This window comes from Leptopilina boulardi, unplaced genomic scaffold, assembly GCF_019393585.1.
Source record: "Leptopilina boulardi isolate dan_hultmark-lab unplaced genomic scaffold, ZJU_Lbou_2.1 LbouV2_59, whole genome shotgun sequence".
NCBI classification, from domain to species: Eukaryota; Metazoa; Arthropoda; class Insecta; order Hymenoptera; family Figitidae; genus Leptopilina; species Leptopilina boulardi.
Genome location: NW_026138004.1, coordinates 430,401 through 451,287, shown reverse-complemented (window position 1 = coordinate 451,287; position 20,887 = coordinate 430,401). Strand labels below are relative to the sequence as shown.

At 25.9% G+C, this 20,887-nt stretch overlaps 1 protein-coding gene across 2 annotated transcripts; it reads left to right on the top strand.

Moving 5' to 3' along the window:
- Positions 1–4,343: 4,343 nt before the first annotated feature.
- On the top strand, positions 4,344–20,646 carry LOC127290332 (endothelin-converting enzyme homolog). 2 transcript variants are annotated; one of them, XM_051318833.1, is made up of 13 exons: positions 4,344–4,574; positions 11,070–11,183; positions 11,675–11,837; positions 12,876–13,085; positions 14,417–14,697; positions 15,114–15,212; positions 15,329–15,499; positions 15,585–15,733; positions 15,853–16,075; positions 16,176–16,635; positions 16,723–16,869; positions 16,994–17,133; positions 19,574–20,646. In XM_051318833.1, the coding sequence occupies exons 1-13, from the start codon at positions 4,563–4,565 to the stop codon at positions 19,748–19,750; spliced, it is 2,346 nt and encodes a 781-aa protein (XP_051174790.1). In that variant the 5' UTR covers positions 4,344–4,562; the 3' UTR covers positions 19,751–20,646. The 2 variants fall into 2 exon arrangements, with proteins under 2 accessions (XP_051174790.1, XP_051174791.1); XM_051318834.1 differs by lacking the exon at positions 4,344–4,574 and adding an exon at positions 8,656–8,955.
- The last annotated feature ends 241 nt before the right edge of the window (positions 20,647–20,887 follow it).

The following is a 20,887-nucleotide window of genomic DNA, read 5'->3' as shown; positions in this document are numbered from 1 at the left end:
ACATGTTTTAATAAAAAAAAAAAAACTTAATTAATCATTGAATAAGAAAACGATTGTTGATGTTGACCAATTTTAAATCTACATTCCTTTAAAAAATGGAAAAAAAATATCAGAAAAAAAAATTATTCTATGTAACAAAAAAAAAGTTATTAGCAAATGTGACTTACCTATTTTATGAAAAACTGAGTTTTTACGCACAATTTCATAAAATGACACATCGCACATTAATTTCTCGATTTTCTGAGTAAATAATATTAATTATAAAAAAAAACTATTATTGCCACTTTACTACCCTTCTTTTTCTTAAATGGGGTGTAAAAATTGTTATTAAAGAAAAAATTATAATTTTTTTTCTAATTCTGTATTAAAAATAAGAAAACGTTTTTTTATTTCAAAAAATTTTTCTTCTTTTTTCAATAGAATTTAAAAAAAAATTATTAAAAAAAATAATTTTTTAATGAAAATTTTCACATTTCCCTATACACTAATTATATTATTCAACCCTATTATTAAAAAGACTTTTTCTAAACGTCTATAACGTGGCATTAGAATTTCTAAAAGCAGGTGATAATTGTGTGAAATATCTTAGCTAAATGTCAATGCTGTAAGTGCCATGATGTCTCTTTTAAATGAAAATATTTTTTAAAAAAAATCCACTGATCTCAGTTCTGAGTCGCACATTGACGCACGTTCAGTATTAATTAAAAAAAAAAAAAAAAAACAAAATACAACTAATTATTAAATTGACTCGCACAGCTTATGTATTGCCATCGATATACTGTATTGTAATATAAATAAATCTATAGTTTGTTTACAAAATATCTATATACACCAAACGATGGAATAATCTTAAATGTATAAAATAAATGAACTAAATAAATTGGTCTGGTAGCGATGAGATAATTTAGGGGGAAAAAAATAATAAAATAATTTATGCGAACGAGAAAAAGGATTGAAACTCGTTTTAATTTTGTATATTTTTCAATTTATTATTTGTTGTCTCTTTATAATTAGAAAATATTTTTACTTGATTGAATTTTTTTCAATCTATTATTATAATTTTACATATGTATTTCTAGATGTGATATTAAGAGATGTTTAATTTAAATTGTATATTAATGAAGCGATTCTACAGAAATTGTTACAGAAAAATTCCACATGGAATTCCGTCAAAAGCAAAAAAAAAAATTTTTCCAAGTTATATTTAGCGCAAATAAAATTTGTTATTTAACTAAAATTAAATTTATTTGAAATAAAAAAATATTTATTTGGCTCTAAGATAAATATTTCTTTTCTCATACATACAAAAAATGTAAGTTTTTTTTTTATTTTTTCTTTTGGGTTTTTTTTTTTAATTTACAGAAATTTTTTTTTGAACTTGGAAAAATTTTCACGAGACTATTAAGTTAATTTTATTAGTTTACAATTTGTAAAATAGTTTTATATAACGACAAAAATGCTACAATTTTTTTTTTAGTTTTTAATGTTTAACAAAATGTAAACATTGTTTAATTATTAGAACAGAATTTTTTTATTTGAAATAAAAAAACGATTCTTATTCTATATTCTGAACTGATTGTTAAATAATTTTTTAATTTTATGTGGAAATTTTAGACATTCATGTGACTTTAAACTGAATAATTATAAAAAAAAATATTACTTTGTGTAAAAGTGCCAAAGTTTCTAAAAAAAAACAATTTTAACATTCTGATGATAAATTGCATCCTTTAAAATTTTTTAAAAAATCATTTTCAAAAGTTATCATAGATCAATAAGAATTTATTATATTTGTGTTTTTTTTCACACGAATGTTTAAAATATCTATTTTAGTTATTATATATATATATAAAAAAAACAAAAAACGAGAAATTGTCCAGAATAGAAGTGAAAAGTACTAATTTCTTGAAAATAGAGGTCCAAATGTGTACGTGCCAATAGAAACAAAGTCATAGATAAGAAAGTAAATTGGATAAGAGACAAAAAAAATGCTTATCTTTGGATTTAAGACAAAAAAAAAAAAAAAAAAAACAGATGTGAAATTGTGAATAAAACTATACACAATTATTTTTTGTAATCGATCCTAATTAATGATCAGCTCGATTGTATCAATAATGATTGCGAGCTATTGCCAGAAATTCAATTAAAAAAAAAAGTAATATTAATAAACGTAATATTATATATTATAAATACATACTCGTGCAAAAAAGTATATAAGATATATGAAAAAAAAACAGAAATTAAATAAATAAATTAGCGGCCCAAAAATAAATGTGTTTGTGTGAGTAGTGCGCAGAAAATATTTGATGATTTATGAAAATCGAAAGGAGTGAGGGGTAGGGGGGGGGGTTAAAAGAATATCTTTGACACATCCTTTGAATGTATATTATATGCAATCATTCGTTATGATAATGGGACAAAAAGAAATAAATAACGAGAAAATAATAATAATAAAAAAAAAACATTGTAAAATATTGTATCTAATGTAAAAAAATGTCTTGTTGAAATAAAGACACGAATATTTATTCACATAATATGACGACTTTTTTTTTTGAAAAAGTAAATTAATATTTATACTTTTTGTGAAAAAAACCTTTTCTTGATTTTTTTAAAAAATTTTGTATTAAAATCGATTGTCATAATCGTCGTATATATTACCTAATTTTTATTCGGCTTAATCTACTGTAAACTAATTCTTATTTAGCCTAATTTTTTTTTCCTAATATTTATTATTCTATAATTTATTCAACCTAATTATTATTTAGCCTAATTTTTTTATATTTGTTCTAAATCTATATTTAACTTGATTTTTATTTTTCGAATAGTTTTCATTTTATGTGATTTTTATTCTTCCTAATTCTTATTTCGTCTAATTTTTACTGGCCTAATGAATTTTTAATCTAATTTAAATTGTAGTTGGGCCAAATAATATATATTAAGAAAAATTTTCGGCAAAATAAGAATAATATTGAATAAAAATTATGTCACGTCAAAAATGTTAACTAGGCCAAATAAAAATAAAATCCAAAACAGTTTGGCTAAAGAAATATAATAAATTACGATTAGATTAAATGAAAATTAATTTAAATACAAATTAAGTTGATATAAAAAGCTATTAGCTAATGTTTCACGTTGGACTTCAGTGGTTCTAGTCAATAATGAAAGTTAAGCAACGTTGATCGTGGTTAGTACTTTGATGGGTGACCACTTAGGAATACCGAATTTTTTCAGGCTTCAAAAAGAAAAGAAAAAAAATACAAATTAAGTTGATTAAAAATTAGCTTAAATAAATATTAGTCAAAAATAAAACTATATAAGAATTGGGTTAAATAAAAATTATGCTAAACAAGAATTAAAACAAATAAAGATTAGCTTAAACAAGAACTAGAAAAAATAGAGCAGAGGTTAAATAAGAATTAAAAGAAATAAAAAATTCAGGTAATTAAGAACTAGAGAAATGAAAAATTATGCCAAATAAAAATTAGGTCGATCGAGAATTGGATTAAATAAAACTTTAGCTAAATGAAAATTAGAACAAATAGAGATTAAGCTAAATAAGAACTAAAATAAATAAAGATTGGGCTAAATACGAATTACAAAAAATAAAAATTTAACTGCATAAGAACGAGAATAAATAAAGATCAGGCTAAATAAGAATTAGAATTAATAATTACTAAGCAAAATAAGAATTAGAAGAAATACAAATTTAGCTAAATGAAAGCTGAAATAAATATTGAGCCAAATAAAAATTAGGTTGAATAAAAACTCAGCTAAATAAGAATTAGAATAAATATTATGTTAATTAAAAATTAAGCTAAAAAATAACTAAATAAATTCAGTTAAATAAGAATTAGAACAAATAAGAGATTAGGCTAAATAACAAATAGAATAAAAAAATATTAGGCTACATAAGAAAAGGAATAATTAAAGATTCGGCCAAATAAAAATTAGGTTAAATAAAAATTAAGCTAAATAAGAATTAGAATAAATATAAAAATTAGGCTAAATGAGAATTAGATGTTAATTAAAAATTCAGTTAAATAAGAATTAGAACAAATAGAGATTTGGCTAAAGAAGAATTAATTTAAATAGAAATTAAGCTAAATAAGAATTAGAATAAATATAAAAATTAGTCTAAATGAGAATTAGATTTTAATTAAAAATTCAGCTAAATAAGAATTAGAACAAATAATAGATTTTCCATGTTAAATTCATTTGGAAATTATAAAATATTTTTTCTTTGTTTTTTTTTGAAGGTGTTTTTTTCAAAATATTTAGTAAAGATGGCAGGGAGAACGTTATATATACTTGGTTTGAAAATCAATAAAGGGTTTGAAGAGGGGGTAGAATCCTAGTGCACAAGACCATTTTCATGTTCTCGACAATAAAACGTCTTATTGTTATAGTTTACATTCTTTGACAGGTCGACAAACTGTTTTTGTTCAAATTCTCTCCATTTTGAATGAAAGGAAAATCAATTTTTTTTCTTCACATAAAAAATTTACCCTATAATTTTTAATATTATTGATATCAGTGTACATAGTGCGTGACAGTGACCCAGCAAGATGTCAGTGAAGGTGAGTAGTAGTTATAAAATTAAAAAAAGAAAATAATAATAATCTTCCTTCCTTATTGAGGAAAAAAAATTTTATTCTATGGAATTTTTATTATTTAATTAATTGAATTATTTTTAATTTTCAATTAAAATGTATGCAATTTGAAATTAAAATTTATTCTATGTTTTTTTTTCTGTTCAATTGGAAATATATAATAATAATAATTATAATTAATTTATTTGTATACAAAAAGTAATTAATTTTTGAAAAATGAAATAACAATTTTTAATTAAAGATAGATACATTTTCAACTAATTTTTAGTAAATTTCAACTAATTTTCGAAAAATTTAATCACTTTTTTTGTAAATGATAATTTTGATCTTTTGAATTTATATTTTCTGTAGTTCATAATTTTTAAACAATTTTCGAAAATATTTTTTATCATTTTTTAAATGATAATTTTGATTTAAATTTATATTTTCTATAATTTATTATAATTTAAAATTAAATTTTGAAAAGATTATAGTTTATTTCAAATTAATTATTTGAAAATTATTTTAAAAATGGTCGTTTTTTATACAAATTTTTGTTGTTTTTTTTCTATGAAAATAATTGTGTTATTTTGGGATTTTATCGACGAAATTCAATTATACAAACATTATATTGTTTAAAGAATTTAAATGTTAATTCTTTTGAGGACCAATATTACTTTCAGGCAATATTAACATTTTTCTGTATAACTTTTTTGATTTTTAAAACTGCACGGAAAAAAAAATTTTTAACTGGAACAACGATAACTTTCTCTGGAACAGCGATATTTTTTTTTAGAACAGCGAAAATTTTTGCAGTTTTAGTGAAATATATCGCTTTTCCGGATGAAGATTTATTTGCGTGTGATTATTTGAAACAAAGTTTTTCATTTAATCTATAAAAAATTTGTCAATTTCAAAATCTGATTTTTAGCCAAGAAAACTTTTCCCCGAAAAACTTGTTTAAGAATAAAAAATTATTAAAAAAAATATTATTAAAGAAAAGATTTTTTTTTTTTAGAAAAAATTTTGATCCACAATAAAAATTAAAATTCTTATTTTTTAATTAAAATTTTAGTATTTCTCCTAATATATTTTATATATAGAGAATTATATCGAGAAGAGTGTAAACATGTTATTTAATTAATTTTATTTGGATCAGATGGGGATTTAGGGTTTTATAGAAGATAAACGGAATTGTAACTGACAAAGTGGATTTGAAATTAAATCAATATTATAGTGTCATTGGAAGTTGTTTTTAGAAAAAAAAAAGGTGAAACGACAATTTACTATACAATTTACTAGGAGTAAATTAATTAAAATGAAATTAAAGTTGTTCATCATTTCTGTTGTGTATTATTATGAAGCACAATTTATTTTTTCAAAGGCAGCGACTTATCATTTCCCAGGGGCATTTACTTCTGTATCAGACCTCTGTTTTAATATATATATATACAAGGGATGTCAGAAAAATTATTTCACTATCGACACGTGTCTTTGACATAATAATGTACCTCATATTTCTGATAAATTCTCAAATTACTATTTACGCTAACGAAAATGAAAATTCATGATTTTTTTATTTTGTTTTGATAAACATTTGATTATTATGGACAAAAATGAAAAGTGAGGGGGAATTTATTGGTCGAAAAACTGTACAATGGAATCCCTATTACGCTTCCTAGGAGGAAAACTCGGACTATTGCCGGATTGAACAACCGGCTCGGATCCGCGTCGGTTGGTTCGGAGAATTAATGCCGGTACGAGCAGTTGGTACCGATTCGGATGTTAAATGACTGCTGGCGCGGCATCAAGTCGGTACCGAGTTTTGGATCCGTCTTTCTACGGCACTCGGTACAGGCGCGATACTGGATTTATACCGATTTTCGGATCCGACTTACTCCCAATGTTGGAAAACTATACTGTTTGATAGGTCAATACTGGTTCTGTACTGACGCGGTTCCGACTTTCGGATGTTTAATAAAATGCAATTTCTAATTTATTAATAATAATTGTCCAGAAATTTCTTAGATAAATCGAATATTTATGAAATATTTATATAAAAAACAAAATTAATGCATTACGTAAATATTTTGTTTTTAATTTTTAGAGAGTATATTATAAAAAAAATTATCAATAAAAACAAAATTAATTTGTGAAATTTAATTAATTTGTTTAGGGTTTTGTCAATATTTTATGTTCAAAGACAATAATTTCACGAAACTTTTAATTGACTTTAGATTTTTGTCACGCCATGTGGCCACAGCATCAATTTAATATTTTATATGAAAACTGGATTTTGTGATGACTGTCAATAAAATACATATATATTCACCATGAACACTTTAATATATAAACTTTTATTAAATTGCTTCTACATATTTGTGAACTTATCATTAAAAAACTGTAATAATTCCAATTTTTAGAGAGACTAATTTTATGTGTTAACTGAATCATAGCCATTTTTTTCTGAAGAAAAAAAAGGACGCGCTTCGTACGCCCTCTATAGTTTTAACTTAGTCATTTCCGTACCGCGTAATTTTAAATATATATATAAATATCAAACAAATTAAATAATTAATTTGAAAAATGTTACATTTATTATACTTAAGTTCATGAGCTTAAAGACTTTAAAATTTAATTAAATTCAACTTTAATTAAAAATTTTTCGAAAAAATTAACCCGTCCCCCTTAACTTCTACATTTTTGTATATGAAGAACTGCAATTTAGTACACATACGTATTTTTACGTGTAGATTACAGGAAAAATATAGAGAGACCGATTAAATTTGATGGCTACGAGATAGAAAGGAAAGAGATCGGTTTTTTTTCGAAAAAATTGCACAAAATGACACTGTTTGTATAACACAGAAAACTACTGAATTATGTCGAATAAATGTAAACATTCGACAGCGCCATCTGAAATGAAATCATAGCATCAATTCCCGCATTTTTTTTTGAATAAGTCATTCAATTTTTAACTATATGTTGACATTTTTTGTTGTGATTTAAAAAAAAATTATAATTATTCGTTATTACGCAAAATTACTCGTTATTACACGTTACTACGAGTCATTACTTGTTATCACAAGATAATACATAATATTACGCTTATTACACGGTTACTACGGTGTATAGTGGACTACCTGAATAAATTCCCCCTCAATTTTAAAATAAATATTTAATTGAAAATAATCATGTAACCGATTATTTGAATAAAATTTTTTATTCTCTATATACACACAGAGAAAAATTATATTTAAATCAAATATATTTTATTTGAGTTAAATAAACGTATATATATATATATATATATATATATTTGTCTCAGCACCAACTAAACTTTCTATTTGTTTTAAATAAAAATTTTATTCGATATAAATAAAACATATATATTTGAGACAAATAAAATTTTATTTAAACCAAATAAAATTTATTTCCAAACAAAATAAAAAAGTCTAGTTGGTGCTAAGACAAATATATATCTTTTCTCTGGGTGTAAATAAAAATAATAAGAGCGTTTTTGTGAAAAAACCGCTTTTTCTTTTGAGAAAATAACAAAAGGGCAGAGGGAAAAAAATCATTTATCATATATGTATATAATACAATTGCCAGCGATTTTCAATATCAGCTTGCATCTAATCTGATGGTCCATAATCTTCTTTTCTATACTCAGCTTCTTCACGCACTCAATATAGCCCTGACCTTATTAAGCATCACCACTAACCTACTCCTTCATTTGATATGTATATATATATGTATATGAAATGTGAATAAAAATGTGTAATCTTCTTTTATACATACGTGTGTATTATGTATATATGTATACACATTCAATGGTCTCGCGCGAATTACTTAAAACTACCTTAAAGCTCACAAGTACTATCTTCCTGTTGCACGCATTCACAAACGTATACAAACACACAGCCACACACAAATAATTTTCTCTATTCTTCTTCTCTCTTATGTATGAAGATTTATAGGTGAATGAAAAGCGTGATTCTGTGGTTGTCACGCTTGCGCGTCTCATACATTTCAAATACACATATATTATATATTGAGAGATGAACAGCTTTAGTAACGACACATATTTTGCCACCAGTCTCTTTCTACTTCTCTTTGTGCTGCCCTTTCAATTTAATTAAGCACAGTGTTTCAAAAATAGTTTCTATATATGATTTAGTAGAAAAAAGAAAACAATCTATTTTCTCGAGAAAAAAAAAAATTTATTCTCCCTTAGAAAAAAAAGAACAAAAATGGTTTTTAATTAAGTGAGAAAGCAAAAAAAAAACAGTGAAAATATGGATAAGTAATTTTAAAAAAGGCGCCGTTCAAAGTTTTTTGTGGAAAAAAATATACCAAAAAAAAAAAAGTAAAATAAACACAAATTTATTTTTCATAAATCTTATCTCTTGATTAATTAGTAAACTAGACAAGAATGTTAAAAAAAAAATTAATTTTTTTTCTATTTTTTATTTCTATTATAAATTAGAAATTGTTTTTAAACAGAATAAATTTTTTCTATTATTTTATTTCTATTATAAATTAAAAATTGTTTTTAAACAGAATTAATTTTTTCTATTACTTTATTACTATTATTAATTAAAAAATTGTTTTTAATTTTTTTTTAAATTAAAAAAAAAATTTTTTTCATTATTTTATTTCTATTATAAATTAAAAATTATTTAAAAAAAAAATTGAGAAATCTAATTACGAATGATAAATTTATAATACACTACTACTAGTTTGTTATTCAAATGCATTGGAAAATTGTTTGTTAATTTTTTTGTTTTGTTACATTATACGCGTCAACGTTAATATAATTAAGTAATAATTTTTTTTTTGTTATTACATTACATAATTTACATTACACTGTGTTTCTTTCCTACTGTGAATTTTATTTAAATTTCAACAAAATTGTTTATTGTTTTTAATAAAAAAAATTCCTCTTTTTTTATTACAGTATTAAAAAGAAAAAAAAATACATATATGATTAATATTAATTGACATTTGAATAATAAGTAATAAAATTGTTTCAATTTCGGTTTTTGAAATTTTGAAAATTATTACACGCGACTGGAAATTATTATTGCAAATATATAGGAGCAGAGAGCGCCAAAAACTGTTGTATTTTTAGTTCAGACTAAAATTGCGTCTTTAAACATCTCGACTGTATATGCAATTTTGCATTTTCAAATTTAAACACAATTGTCAGTCACTTTAACTTCCTTTATCAACAACTAGAATATTTACACGAATTCAAATTATATTTCAATTGAAATTTAAATATATTTGAAATTTTCATTATTGCTATATTCGAAAAATGTTTTCAAATTCCAAATTTTGTGATAATAAACGAATTATTTTTTATAATTTTTTTTTTCAATATATATATGTTAAAAATTTTATAAAATATAAAGTTTACATTTTGAAACAAATATAAATTAAATACAATAACAATTTTGAAAATTCTTTTCTAGTCAAAATTAGTAAAAATAATTTGTTATTTAAAAAGCTCATTTTTCTATTGTCATGATTGAATAATAATTTCTAATAATTATACTTGGAGATTATAGATTTATAACAAAAAAAAATGTCGTCTAAAATTAATCAGAGTTTATCTAATTCATATAAAAAGTGGAAAAATAATTTTTTTTTGAAATTATTTTAATTATTTAATAATAAAAATTATTTCTAGTGTGCTTTTTATTTCATGTGTAAAATAAATTGCGTTTCAAAATGAATTTCTCTCAATTTTGTTGATATTATATTTCTGACAAACATATATCTGCTGTTTCTTTGAGATCTAGTTACTAAATGTTTAAATGTCACACAGTTTTAATAAACACACCGCAAATATTAAAAGAACTTGATAATAAAAAAAAAATTAAAAAAAATTAAAAGCATTAATAATAATAATAATAATCATTTGAAAATTAGAATAATAATAATAAATAATAATACCTAAATAAATAGATAATAATAAAGTATTAATTATAATAATTGGAAAATTAATAATAATTATTATAATTATTATGTATTATTATTATCATTATTATTATTATTATTATTATTATTATTATGTATTCACAGATATTACGGAAGCTTGCTGCAAGCTTGCCTAAAATAGCAAAATGTTCCACCCATAGCAAGCTTTCCATGAAATGTTGTTGTAAGCTTGCCATGAAAGATTGCTGCAAATTTTCCTCGAAATCTTGTAGCAATCTTTCATGGCAAGCTTACAACAACCTTTCACTGAAAGCTTGCTATCGGTGGGACATTTTGTTATTTTAGGCAAGCTTGCACGGTAAGTTTGCGGCAAGCTTCCGTGCTATCTGGGTTATTATTATTATTATTATTATTTTATGTATAATTATTATTATTATGTTTAATTATTATTATTATGTTTAATTATTATTATTAATTTTTATTAATTAAAAATTCGTAAAAAAATAATTAATCGGAGCATGTCAATTTTTTTTCCAGATGACTAGGTATAAACAGGCGGAATTCGAGGATGATGATAACAGCAGCATTGGATCTATCGCATTGAACAGTGAAAGAATAAGCACATCTGCTACACATATTAGATATCATTCCGTAAGCATAATAGAAAAAAAAGAATTTGATAAATTAAATACAAAAAAAATACTATTTGAACACTTATAGAAACTTTCAATAAAATTTTCAATTAATCAACAATTATTATATTTTTTTCACCTATAGAAAAATTCAATATAATATTCAATTACAGACTTTTAATATTATATCAGAACTGTCCGCAGTTTCTGCGCATTTCTGTCAATTTTTACTCCAGAAATAGTAAACTTTACTCCAAAAATAGTAAAATTTACTCCTGAAATAGTGAAAATTATTCCGAAAATAGTAAATTTTACTATTTCTGGAGTAAAAAATTGACAGAAATGCGCAGAAACTGCGAACTGTTCCGGTTTTACTTTCAAAAGTATAGTAAAAATTACTTTATTCGTTTTTTGAAAATATTAATTTATATTTATTTATAAGTAAATTAAAAATAATATAATTATATTAATAATTTTTCATATAATTATTGTGCATTATGTAATTTATAGTCGGGTATAATACAAGGGGCAACTTTATGGCGAGCAAGAACAATATTAGAGAGATTTCTCTTAATCAGTGTTTGTGGATTATTGTTAATGGTAATAATCCTATCGATTGTAATTAGTAGCAAAAGTTCTTGGGATGAATCGAGAATTCTTCATATTTCTGCAGGTAAATTGCAGATTAATTATTTTTTTAAAAATAATACACGGAAAAATTTTTTGCATCAGATGCGCATAATCTACGGTAGAATTACTGTTGTACTACACTGTAAAAAAAAGGAGTTGAATTTCAACTCCCTAGGGGATGCTATAAAAGTCCCACCCTTTTGGAGTTGAAGCGAAGGGAATTAATGCTTTTCGAGTTAATTTTATGCCTATAGGGAGTTGGTTTTAAGGAGTTAATTTAATTATTAACTCCTTTTTTGAGTTGATTTTTAACTCCCAACTCCCAGTAACGTTAACTCCCTAATTTTTTTACAGTGTATGAGTTGAGGACAAATGTTATCTTGATTTGGCGCGTCAGAAGCGCTGTAAGGGACATTAGACGCACTATAGGGGACATAGGTTGCACCAAACCGGGATAATTGATGTCCGTTTTTAAAGTACAAAATTTTTTTAACTAACCAGTACACAACCGGTGAACCAAAATTTTTTCCGTGTAATTATAAATAAATTATTAGAATTAAAATACTCTTCAAATATGAATTAGTTAAAAATAATTTATTTTTAATTTAGTGAGATTTCGTTCACTAATTGAAATTAGTAGAAATTTTCACTAATTTTTTTAGTAAAATATTACTATTTGATTTACACTCAAGAGAAAAATTTGTTTAAAACAACCAAATTTTATGTTTTGAATCAAAATGCATTGCTATATACAGTTAAACAAACGTTTGGTTGATTCAACTAAATTATTCAATTGAATACTTTTATTTGAATGAACCAAATAATTTATTAGATTTGACTAAATTTTAATCGAAACAGAAAGTTTGTTTCTTACAAGTAAAAACTTTGTTTTATTCAAATAAATCATTATTATTATTCCATATTAATTAAATATTTAATTTTAAAAAATATATATTTGTTTTTTAATTTTTAAATCTGAGTAAAAGAAACTTTTTAGTTTTTCGTGTTATTTTTTTTTTTTGCACAAAGAGACAAAGTTTTAGAACAAATTAAAAAGTTATTGTGGGTTCTGTTTTTGCAGATGGTTCGCATTGTATTACTCCACATTGTGTCACAGTGGCAGCCTCCATAATTAATAGTATAGATAATTCCGTTCATCCTTGTGATGATTTTTATGAATACGCATGTGGCGGATGGATTAAAAAAAATCCTATACCGGATGGAAAAAGTATGTGGGGAACTTTTGGAAAATTAGAACAAGATAATCAGTTAGTCGTCAAAAATGTTCTTGGTAAGAATATAATTCATATATAAAATATTCCATTTCGCCCCCCCCCCTTTAATTTATTCGATAAACCGAATTTAAATTTTTTTTCTCTAAATAGTATTGAATTTTAGAGTTAATTTTATGGAAATTATTAAGGTTATGTTTGTTACTTAACTTATAGTCTTCTAAAATTATGTTTGTCCCATGATTTTTCATCTAATTTTGAAATTATGTTCGGTCAAATCAGGGGAGAAGTAAGGCTAGGTCCAAAAATTGAGGTTATGTTTGCCCCTTGATGTCGAGCCTAAATTTTAAGGTTAAGTCTTTTAACCTATGACCTTGTATTTTGAGGTTATTTTCGTCTCTTGACACCGTTCTCTGTTCCAATTTTGAGGTTATATTTACCGGCGTATGACATATCGATAATCATTATTTAACACTTTGAAAAGTTAACATCTTCTGATAAAGGGACAATATTTGCTTCTTTTGCACGGAAAAGAATGGAAAAACGATTAAAGTAACTTTTACTACTTTAAAAGTAAAACCTGAACTGTCCGCAGTTTCTGCGCATTTCTGTCAATTTTTACTCCAGAAATAGTAAAATTTACTACTTTCGGAATAATTTTTACTATTTCAGAAGTAAATTTTACTATATCTGAATTAAAAATTGTCAGAAATGCGCAGAAACTGCGAACAGATCAGCTTTTACTTTTAAAGTAGTAAAAGTTACTTTATTCGATTTTCCCCACTTGGAAAGATTCCCCGGAAAGTGTCCCCTGGAGGTTCTATCAGAATTCCGCCGGAACTTCCAACGTAATTCCGTCGGAATTCCAAAGAATTTCCGATGGGATTCCGACGGAATTCCGACGGAATTAGGACTCTAAAAATGTTGAAAAAAATTAATCGGAATTCCGTCAGAATCCCATCGGAAATTCTTTGGAACTCCGATGGAATTCCGAAGGAATTACGTTAGAAGTTCCGGCGGAATTCTGATAGAACCTCCAGAGGGCACTTTTCGGGGAATCTTTCCAAGTGAGTCCATTTTTCTCAGTGTAGGAAAATAATTCAGTACATGTTATTTTTTTTTGTACAATAAAGCTTAATTCTTGACATGATTTAGAAAAAATGTATAGGAATAATCTAAAATTTAAACCAAATCACTTTCGAAGAAAATAAAAATTTTTTTTATTTAATTATATCGTAGATTTTAATTACTCATAATTTTCTTTCATCTTCTGATCAGGTGTGATCAAAGTATAAAATGTTAAATAAAAGAAATAATTGTTTTTCAAAAGTAGTTCATTATAATATTTAATGTAACATTAATATAAAGTTTTTTTTGGGTATTATGACAGAGAAACAGTTAACTGAAATGAAATCGGAAGCTGAGAAGAAGGCTAAGTTATATTATTTATCGTGTATGGATGTAAATGAAACAATAGAAGCTTTGGGGGCAAAACCAATGCTCGATTTATTGGAGGATGTTGGAGGTTGGAATATAACAGGGAAATTCAATATTAGCAATTGGTCTTTACAGAAGAGCATGCATATATTGCAGAATGGTTATAATATGGGAGGGCTTTTTTCATGGGCGGTTAATGAAGATGACAGAAATAGCAGTAGGCATATTATACAAGTAAGTATGCGATAACAACTTTGTTATCTAATTTAAATATGTGAAAAGAATAATTTACATCCTGCCAAAATATCATATCAAACTTTAAACATTCAATTTGTAGAGTTTATGTTGGAATAATACAATAAAAATTTCAGCCTACATAATTTAGATTGTAAATATTTTACTTAATCGTAAATTTACTAAAACAAATATAAATAGAATACAATTTCCATTTGCTAAATATTTATCCTACACCAAAATTTTAATTTAAATCTTTTAATGAAAATATTTATACGAAACATTATGTGCTGTGTGGTCGATTTATAATTTAAATTGAAATGATATAAACCATATTATTTCAAAATTTAATTATAACTTCTGCATTAAATGTATACAAGGGAATCTATTCAACATTATTGAGCATTTGGTTGCAGATCGATCAGGGTGGTTTGACCTTGCCAACAATAGATAATTATTTGAATAAAACAGAACACGAGAAGGTTTTAGTTGCTTATCTCGAGTATATGACTAAGGTAACTAAGCATTTTTGTAATAGTATTTAAAAAAGAAATTTTAAATAAAAAGATTTATTAGCCATTAAAATGTTTAGCAAAATTATTTGATTTTTGAGAATTTGAATATTTTTAAGATTGGAGTACTGTTAGGAGGTGAGAAAAATTCTACAAGAAGACAAATGCAGGATATCATTAATTTTGAGACAAAAATAGCAGAGATAACAACGCCTCAAGAGGATAGAAGGGATGATGAAAAATTGTATAATCTTATGAAAATTGGAGATCTACAAAAAATGGCTCCATTCGTAAGTGCTGAAAATTCTATTAAAATTTAGTGATTTAAAAATTGAAAATTTTGTGTGTATTTTAAGATTAAATCATTAATTGCAGATGTCTTGGGTAGATTATTTTAAAAATGCAACAATTCCTGTGGGTAAAAAAGTCAACAGCAAAACTAACATTGTGAATTATGCTCCTGAGTATTTCACCAAATTGAACAAACTTGTGCAAGAGTACAGCAATACGACTGAAGGAAAAGTGTACGTCAATTACACGTGATGTCGAGGCGTATGTGTGTGTATGCTATCGCAAGAAAAAGTTTAGGGTTAAAAAATTAATTATTCATAATCTCTGTGTGATAATTAAAATTTTTTTTCAGAATTTTAAATAACTATCTCATTTGGCAAACTGTCAGATCATTAACTGCTTGTCTCTCGAAACCATTTCGAGATGCATACAAGGGACTTAGAAAAGCTCTTATTGGATCTGAAGGAAGAGAAGAACAATGGAGGTATTGCGTCAGTGATGCCAATAATGTTATGGGATTTGCCATTGGTGCTATGTTTGTCAGGGATGTATTTCATGGAAAAAGTAAACCGATGGTGGGTATTTAAAATTCATACAACTTAGCTTAGGCTTCAGAATCATTTTATGGATATTTATATCGAATAGAATTACGAGGAAATTATTTGAATTTTTCAGGCTGAGATGATGATCAATGAAATTAGACAAGCTTTCACAAAGAATCTAAAAAATTTAGATTGGATGGATGCAGAAACGAGAAAATCAGCTGATGAAAAAGCAAACGCCATTACTGATATGATTGGATTTCCAAATTTTATACTAAATCCAAAGGAATTAGACGAGCGTTATCGCAGTCTACAAATAAAAGAAAAAGAATATTTTTTAAATAATATACGAATAAATAAGTATAATTTGAGAAAAAGTTTGGAAAATCTTGATCAGCCAGTTAATAAAACAACTTGGATTATGACACCACCAGCTGTTAATGCTTATTATACACCGACAAAAAATCAAATAGTCTTTCCTGCTGGTATTTTACAAAGTCCATTCTACGATATGGAAAATCCAAATAGTCTTAATTTCGGTGGAATGGGTGTTGTAATGGGTCATGAACTTACTCATGCTTTTGATGATCAAGGTGAATATTTTATTTCTACAACAATAATTTTTTTTTTAAATCCCTGTTAGTCACAGATACGTAAATAAGATTGAAATTTATTTTTAGGCAGAGAATACGATTTACATGGAAATTTACATCAATGGTGGAATAATGCAACAATTGAAAAATTCAAAAGTCGAACTCAATGCTTTGTTGAACAATACAGTGAATTTGAAATTGACGGCCGTCACGTGAATGGAAAACAAACTTTAGGTATTTGATTATTTGTAGAATTATTATAAATTAAAATTTAAAATTAACTGAATTGATGAAATTTGAAATATTTATGAATAATTGAAAAATAAATTAACTATGAAAATTGTGTTTTGTTAATTAGGTGAGAATATAGCTGATAATGGAGGATTAAAAGCTGCGTATCATGCATATTTAACGACGCCTAAAAACTATAGAGATCAATTACCACTACCTGGTCTCAATATGACACATCGACAATTATTTTTCCTCAACTTTGCCCAGGTAATATATTTAAATAAATTTGTGATTAACGATTTTCTTTTTAATTTTAATTGAACTGTCTGAATCTGAATTAGCAAAATTTCACTTGCACACAACGATAATTACTTTTTGCAAATGGAATACATACTAAATAACAAATAAAATATTTCATGGAAAAACATTTTATATTAAAAGACAATAAAAATAGTAATACATTTTTACATACTCGATATGAAAAGGAGACTATTCAAGGTTCGCTAACAGTTATTCATAATGTTATTTGAATATTTAAAATTACGATATGGATATTTACTAGTGAAAGAAAATGCCAATTAATGTAGTATCTTAGAAAAATTAATTTTTGTCGCTATTAAATTTGAGACAAGTAATTTTTAATAGGGTACTTACTGAAGAAATGTAACTGAAAATAAGAAAAATTAAAATAATAGGTAAGGAATTTTAACATCCCAGATAGCACGTAAGCTTGCAGCAACCTTGCCGAATAATTGCAGTGTAAGGTTACTGCAATATTGCACAGTAAAATTATCGCAAGATTGCATGGTAAGCTTACCAAAAGATTGCAGTGTAATGCTGTTGCAAGATTGCACAGTAAGATTATCGCAAGATTGCTCAGTAAGCTTGCACGATAAGCTTGTCGCAATGTTGGTGCATGGTTGCCAAATGACCTTACCCAATCAGCAGCGAAGTTTGTATTGAAAATGAGGACTACGCGCACGTGCAATCATAAGCACTTACGGCTGCGCAGTAAATTTTTTTGACCTCCCAGGAACAGGTGCTCAATGTATGTACAAAAATAAATTCCCCCCCCAAAAATTTTTTGTTATATTCCGCAAGCTTGCCATAAGGTTGACGAGAAAACTTGCATGCCAAGCTTGCTGCAACCTTCTGTGCTGATTGGCAACCTTGCACCAATCTTGCGACAAGCTTACCGTGCAAGCTTACGGGTCAATCTTGCGATAATCTTACTGTGCAATCTTGCAGTAACCTTACAATGCAATCTTTCGGCAAGCTTACCATGCAAGCTTGGGTTAGGTGGGACATTTAAAGCTTGCGGCAAACTTGCCATGGAAGGTTGGCAATATTGCGCTGCAAGCTTACGTGCTATCTGGGATAGTAAATATGAAAAGATCTTAAAATCACAGCCGTAGGTATATCGATGTGAAAAATTAAAATTTTCACTTTAGAAGTTTAATATCGACCACTATTGATTCTTTGCGGGCTCTAGCTTCGTAGATAACCGATAATTGCCAAATTCACCCGAATGTAGAATGAGAGTGCCCCTGTGGGAACAACCTAATCAGACCTCCATGCCAATCTCGTGGCGTCGTGTATAATAATAAAGTCTCTTAATGATTGTTATTACGATGAGCACTTGAAAGCTTTTAAGGTTTATGATTTCAATGATTTCTATTGGGAAATCATTAGTAAGACTGATTTTAATAATGCCGCGTTTTCATAGGTACTTCAATAAAATAAGAGATGGAAATTTTTATATAAAAAAAAACTTGGATCTATATAATGGCATTTCTTTTCTTTCTTGTAATGTATTTAATTTCTTGTTTATTTATTTTAATTTTCATTATTATTTAATTTAATATTTTCACTATAACTTCATACTAAAATTGATGATTGCGAAAATACAACTAATTAATTATAGTCCATTGCATATTATTTTAAAATATAATTGTTTTAGTGAGACAATTATATAATCATCGTTTCTCACAAGCGCAGAAAAATTCTTTCTTCACCTTTCAGTGTAGTTGCGAGCGAGCGTTTATATATGTATTATGCGTATTTAGGTGTATGACCAATTATTAACAGTGCCGATATTAAAATTCACTTTTTTTGATTTCGAAATTTGTAAAACAGATATTTTAACTTTTTCAATATCGTCATATTACTGTTTGATAGGACAAACTGTTAAATATTACTATAACCTTTTTTGATTATGAGTACTGTATATGTGAATTTTAGAAATATTGGGAATTGATTTACAGAATTACGCCATTTATACGAAAGATATTTAAAAATATATTTTTAGCAGTTCTTCCAAGTCACCTTGGAGGTCACTCGGCGAAGACTGACTGGTTCGTTGTGTTCGAGCGATATTTATACTCGAGGCGAGCGAGCGTATTATGGTGGGGGGGTGATATTCAATCTCATTCTGGTCGGGGAAACCCAGAGCCGCGCGGACGATAAGTGGTGGGGATGAAGAGGCCTTTCGTTACCGTCCGTGTCTTCATTATAATCAAAACAATTCTTTTCCTGATTTTTAAATAAACTTTGCGAAGTGTATGCAGTTCCATGCGCAAACAATTATCATTATAATAAAATTATTTTAACCGTATATTACACATAGAAGAATATTTTTTTAAATTTTTCTATGATTAAAAAAGAAATTAAAAATGAAAGATAAATTAAATGTATTACAAACTTACAGGTCTGGTGTTCTGCGGTGACATCAGAAGCAGTAGGCCTTCAAATTGAAAAGGATTCACATTGTCCTGCCAAATTTCGCGTAATAGGTCCACTATCAAATCTTCCAGAATTTTCTGCCGAATTCAACTGTCGAAAGGGCACAAAAATGAATCCCGTTCACAAGTGTGAAGTATGGTAATAATTCAATTTTTCTTTCCTAAAAAAAAAACAAACAAAATGAAAAGACTTTTCTTCTTTAATAAAAGAAATAATTGAGCCAAAATGGGTTCATAAAAATACTGGTTCTGAACCAATTTATCGGCCTGAAGAATGTATAGTTTTTTGAAAATGTAGTACCGGTCATCCATGATACAAAGAGAATAAACGTATGAGTGTTCTGTGTTATTATTTGAAAAAAAACCGAGAAATTAGAAATTCTTGTATGGATCTTAAATAAAAATCTTATGATTGCACTCATTGGTCATTGGGCACTTTTAAGATCTTTACAATTTGATCTATCATTTATGTATATTCAGTGTTATTATTAATTTGTTAATTTTTTTTTGGTTCGGAGAAAAACCTTTTTAAACTTTTGAAATATATTAAAATTTTTTCATTATAAACATTTTTACCAGATTCTTCATGTTTTTCACTTTTATACAAAACAAAAATTTTAAATATTATACATATAATAAAGAATTTTGCATTAAGGATGATGATTTCAGTTTTCGCAAAGAAATACGTTTTTCTCTTGAATTATAAAAATAGACTGAAGATTAAGACTGACCAAAATATGAAGAATGGATCAGGGGAAAGATTTTTTGTTATGCATTATCTACAATCAACACAACATTTTTTGTAAAGTTTTAAAACTAATTTTTTCTTTATTTATATATATATTTGTAATTTTATACAATTGTCATTCTAATGTCAAGTTCATTTCAAACAAGCAGCCTAAAACAGCAAAAAAAAATTAACTTCAGTTTCATCAATATTACACTGTCAACAAGAAATAATTTTTTAAATAAGTATTTATAAAAATTTAATTAAATTTAAAAAATGTTTCCCTCCGAATCAAAAAAAAAAAAAAACAAACTTATAGTATGTGTACTCAAAAAATAGTTTAATTTCACTAAAGAAATTTTATTCTTAACATAAGGTACGTAAATGAAAAAGTTGTGTCATTTTTTTTTAGATTTTTAAGAAATATTCCTTCATTCAAAGAAATTATTATTTCCTCAAAGAAATATTTATTAAATTCCAAATAGATTTTCAAATTTTATTTCAATACATGCGGAAAATAATATTTTTAAGATTGAAGAATATTTCTGAGAAT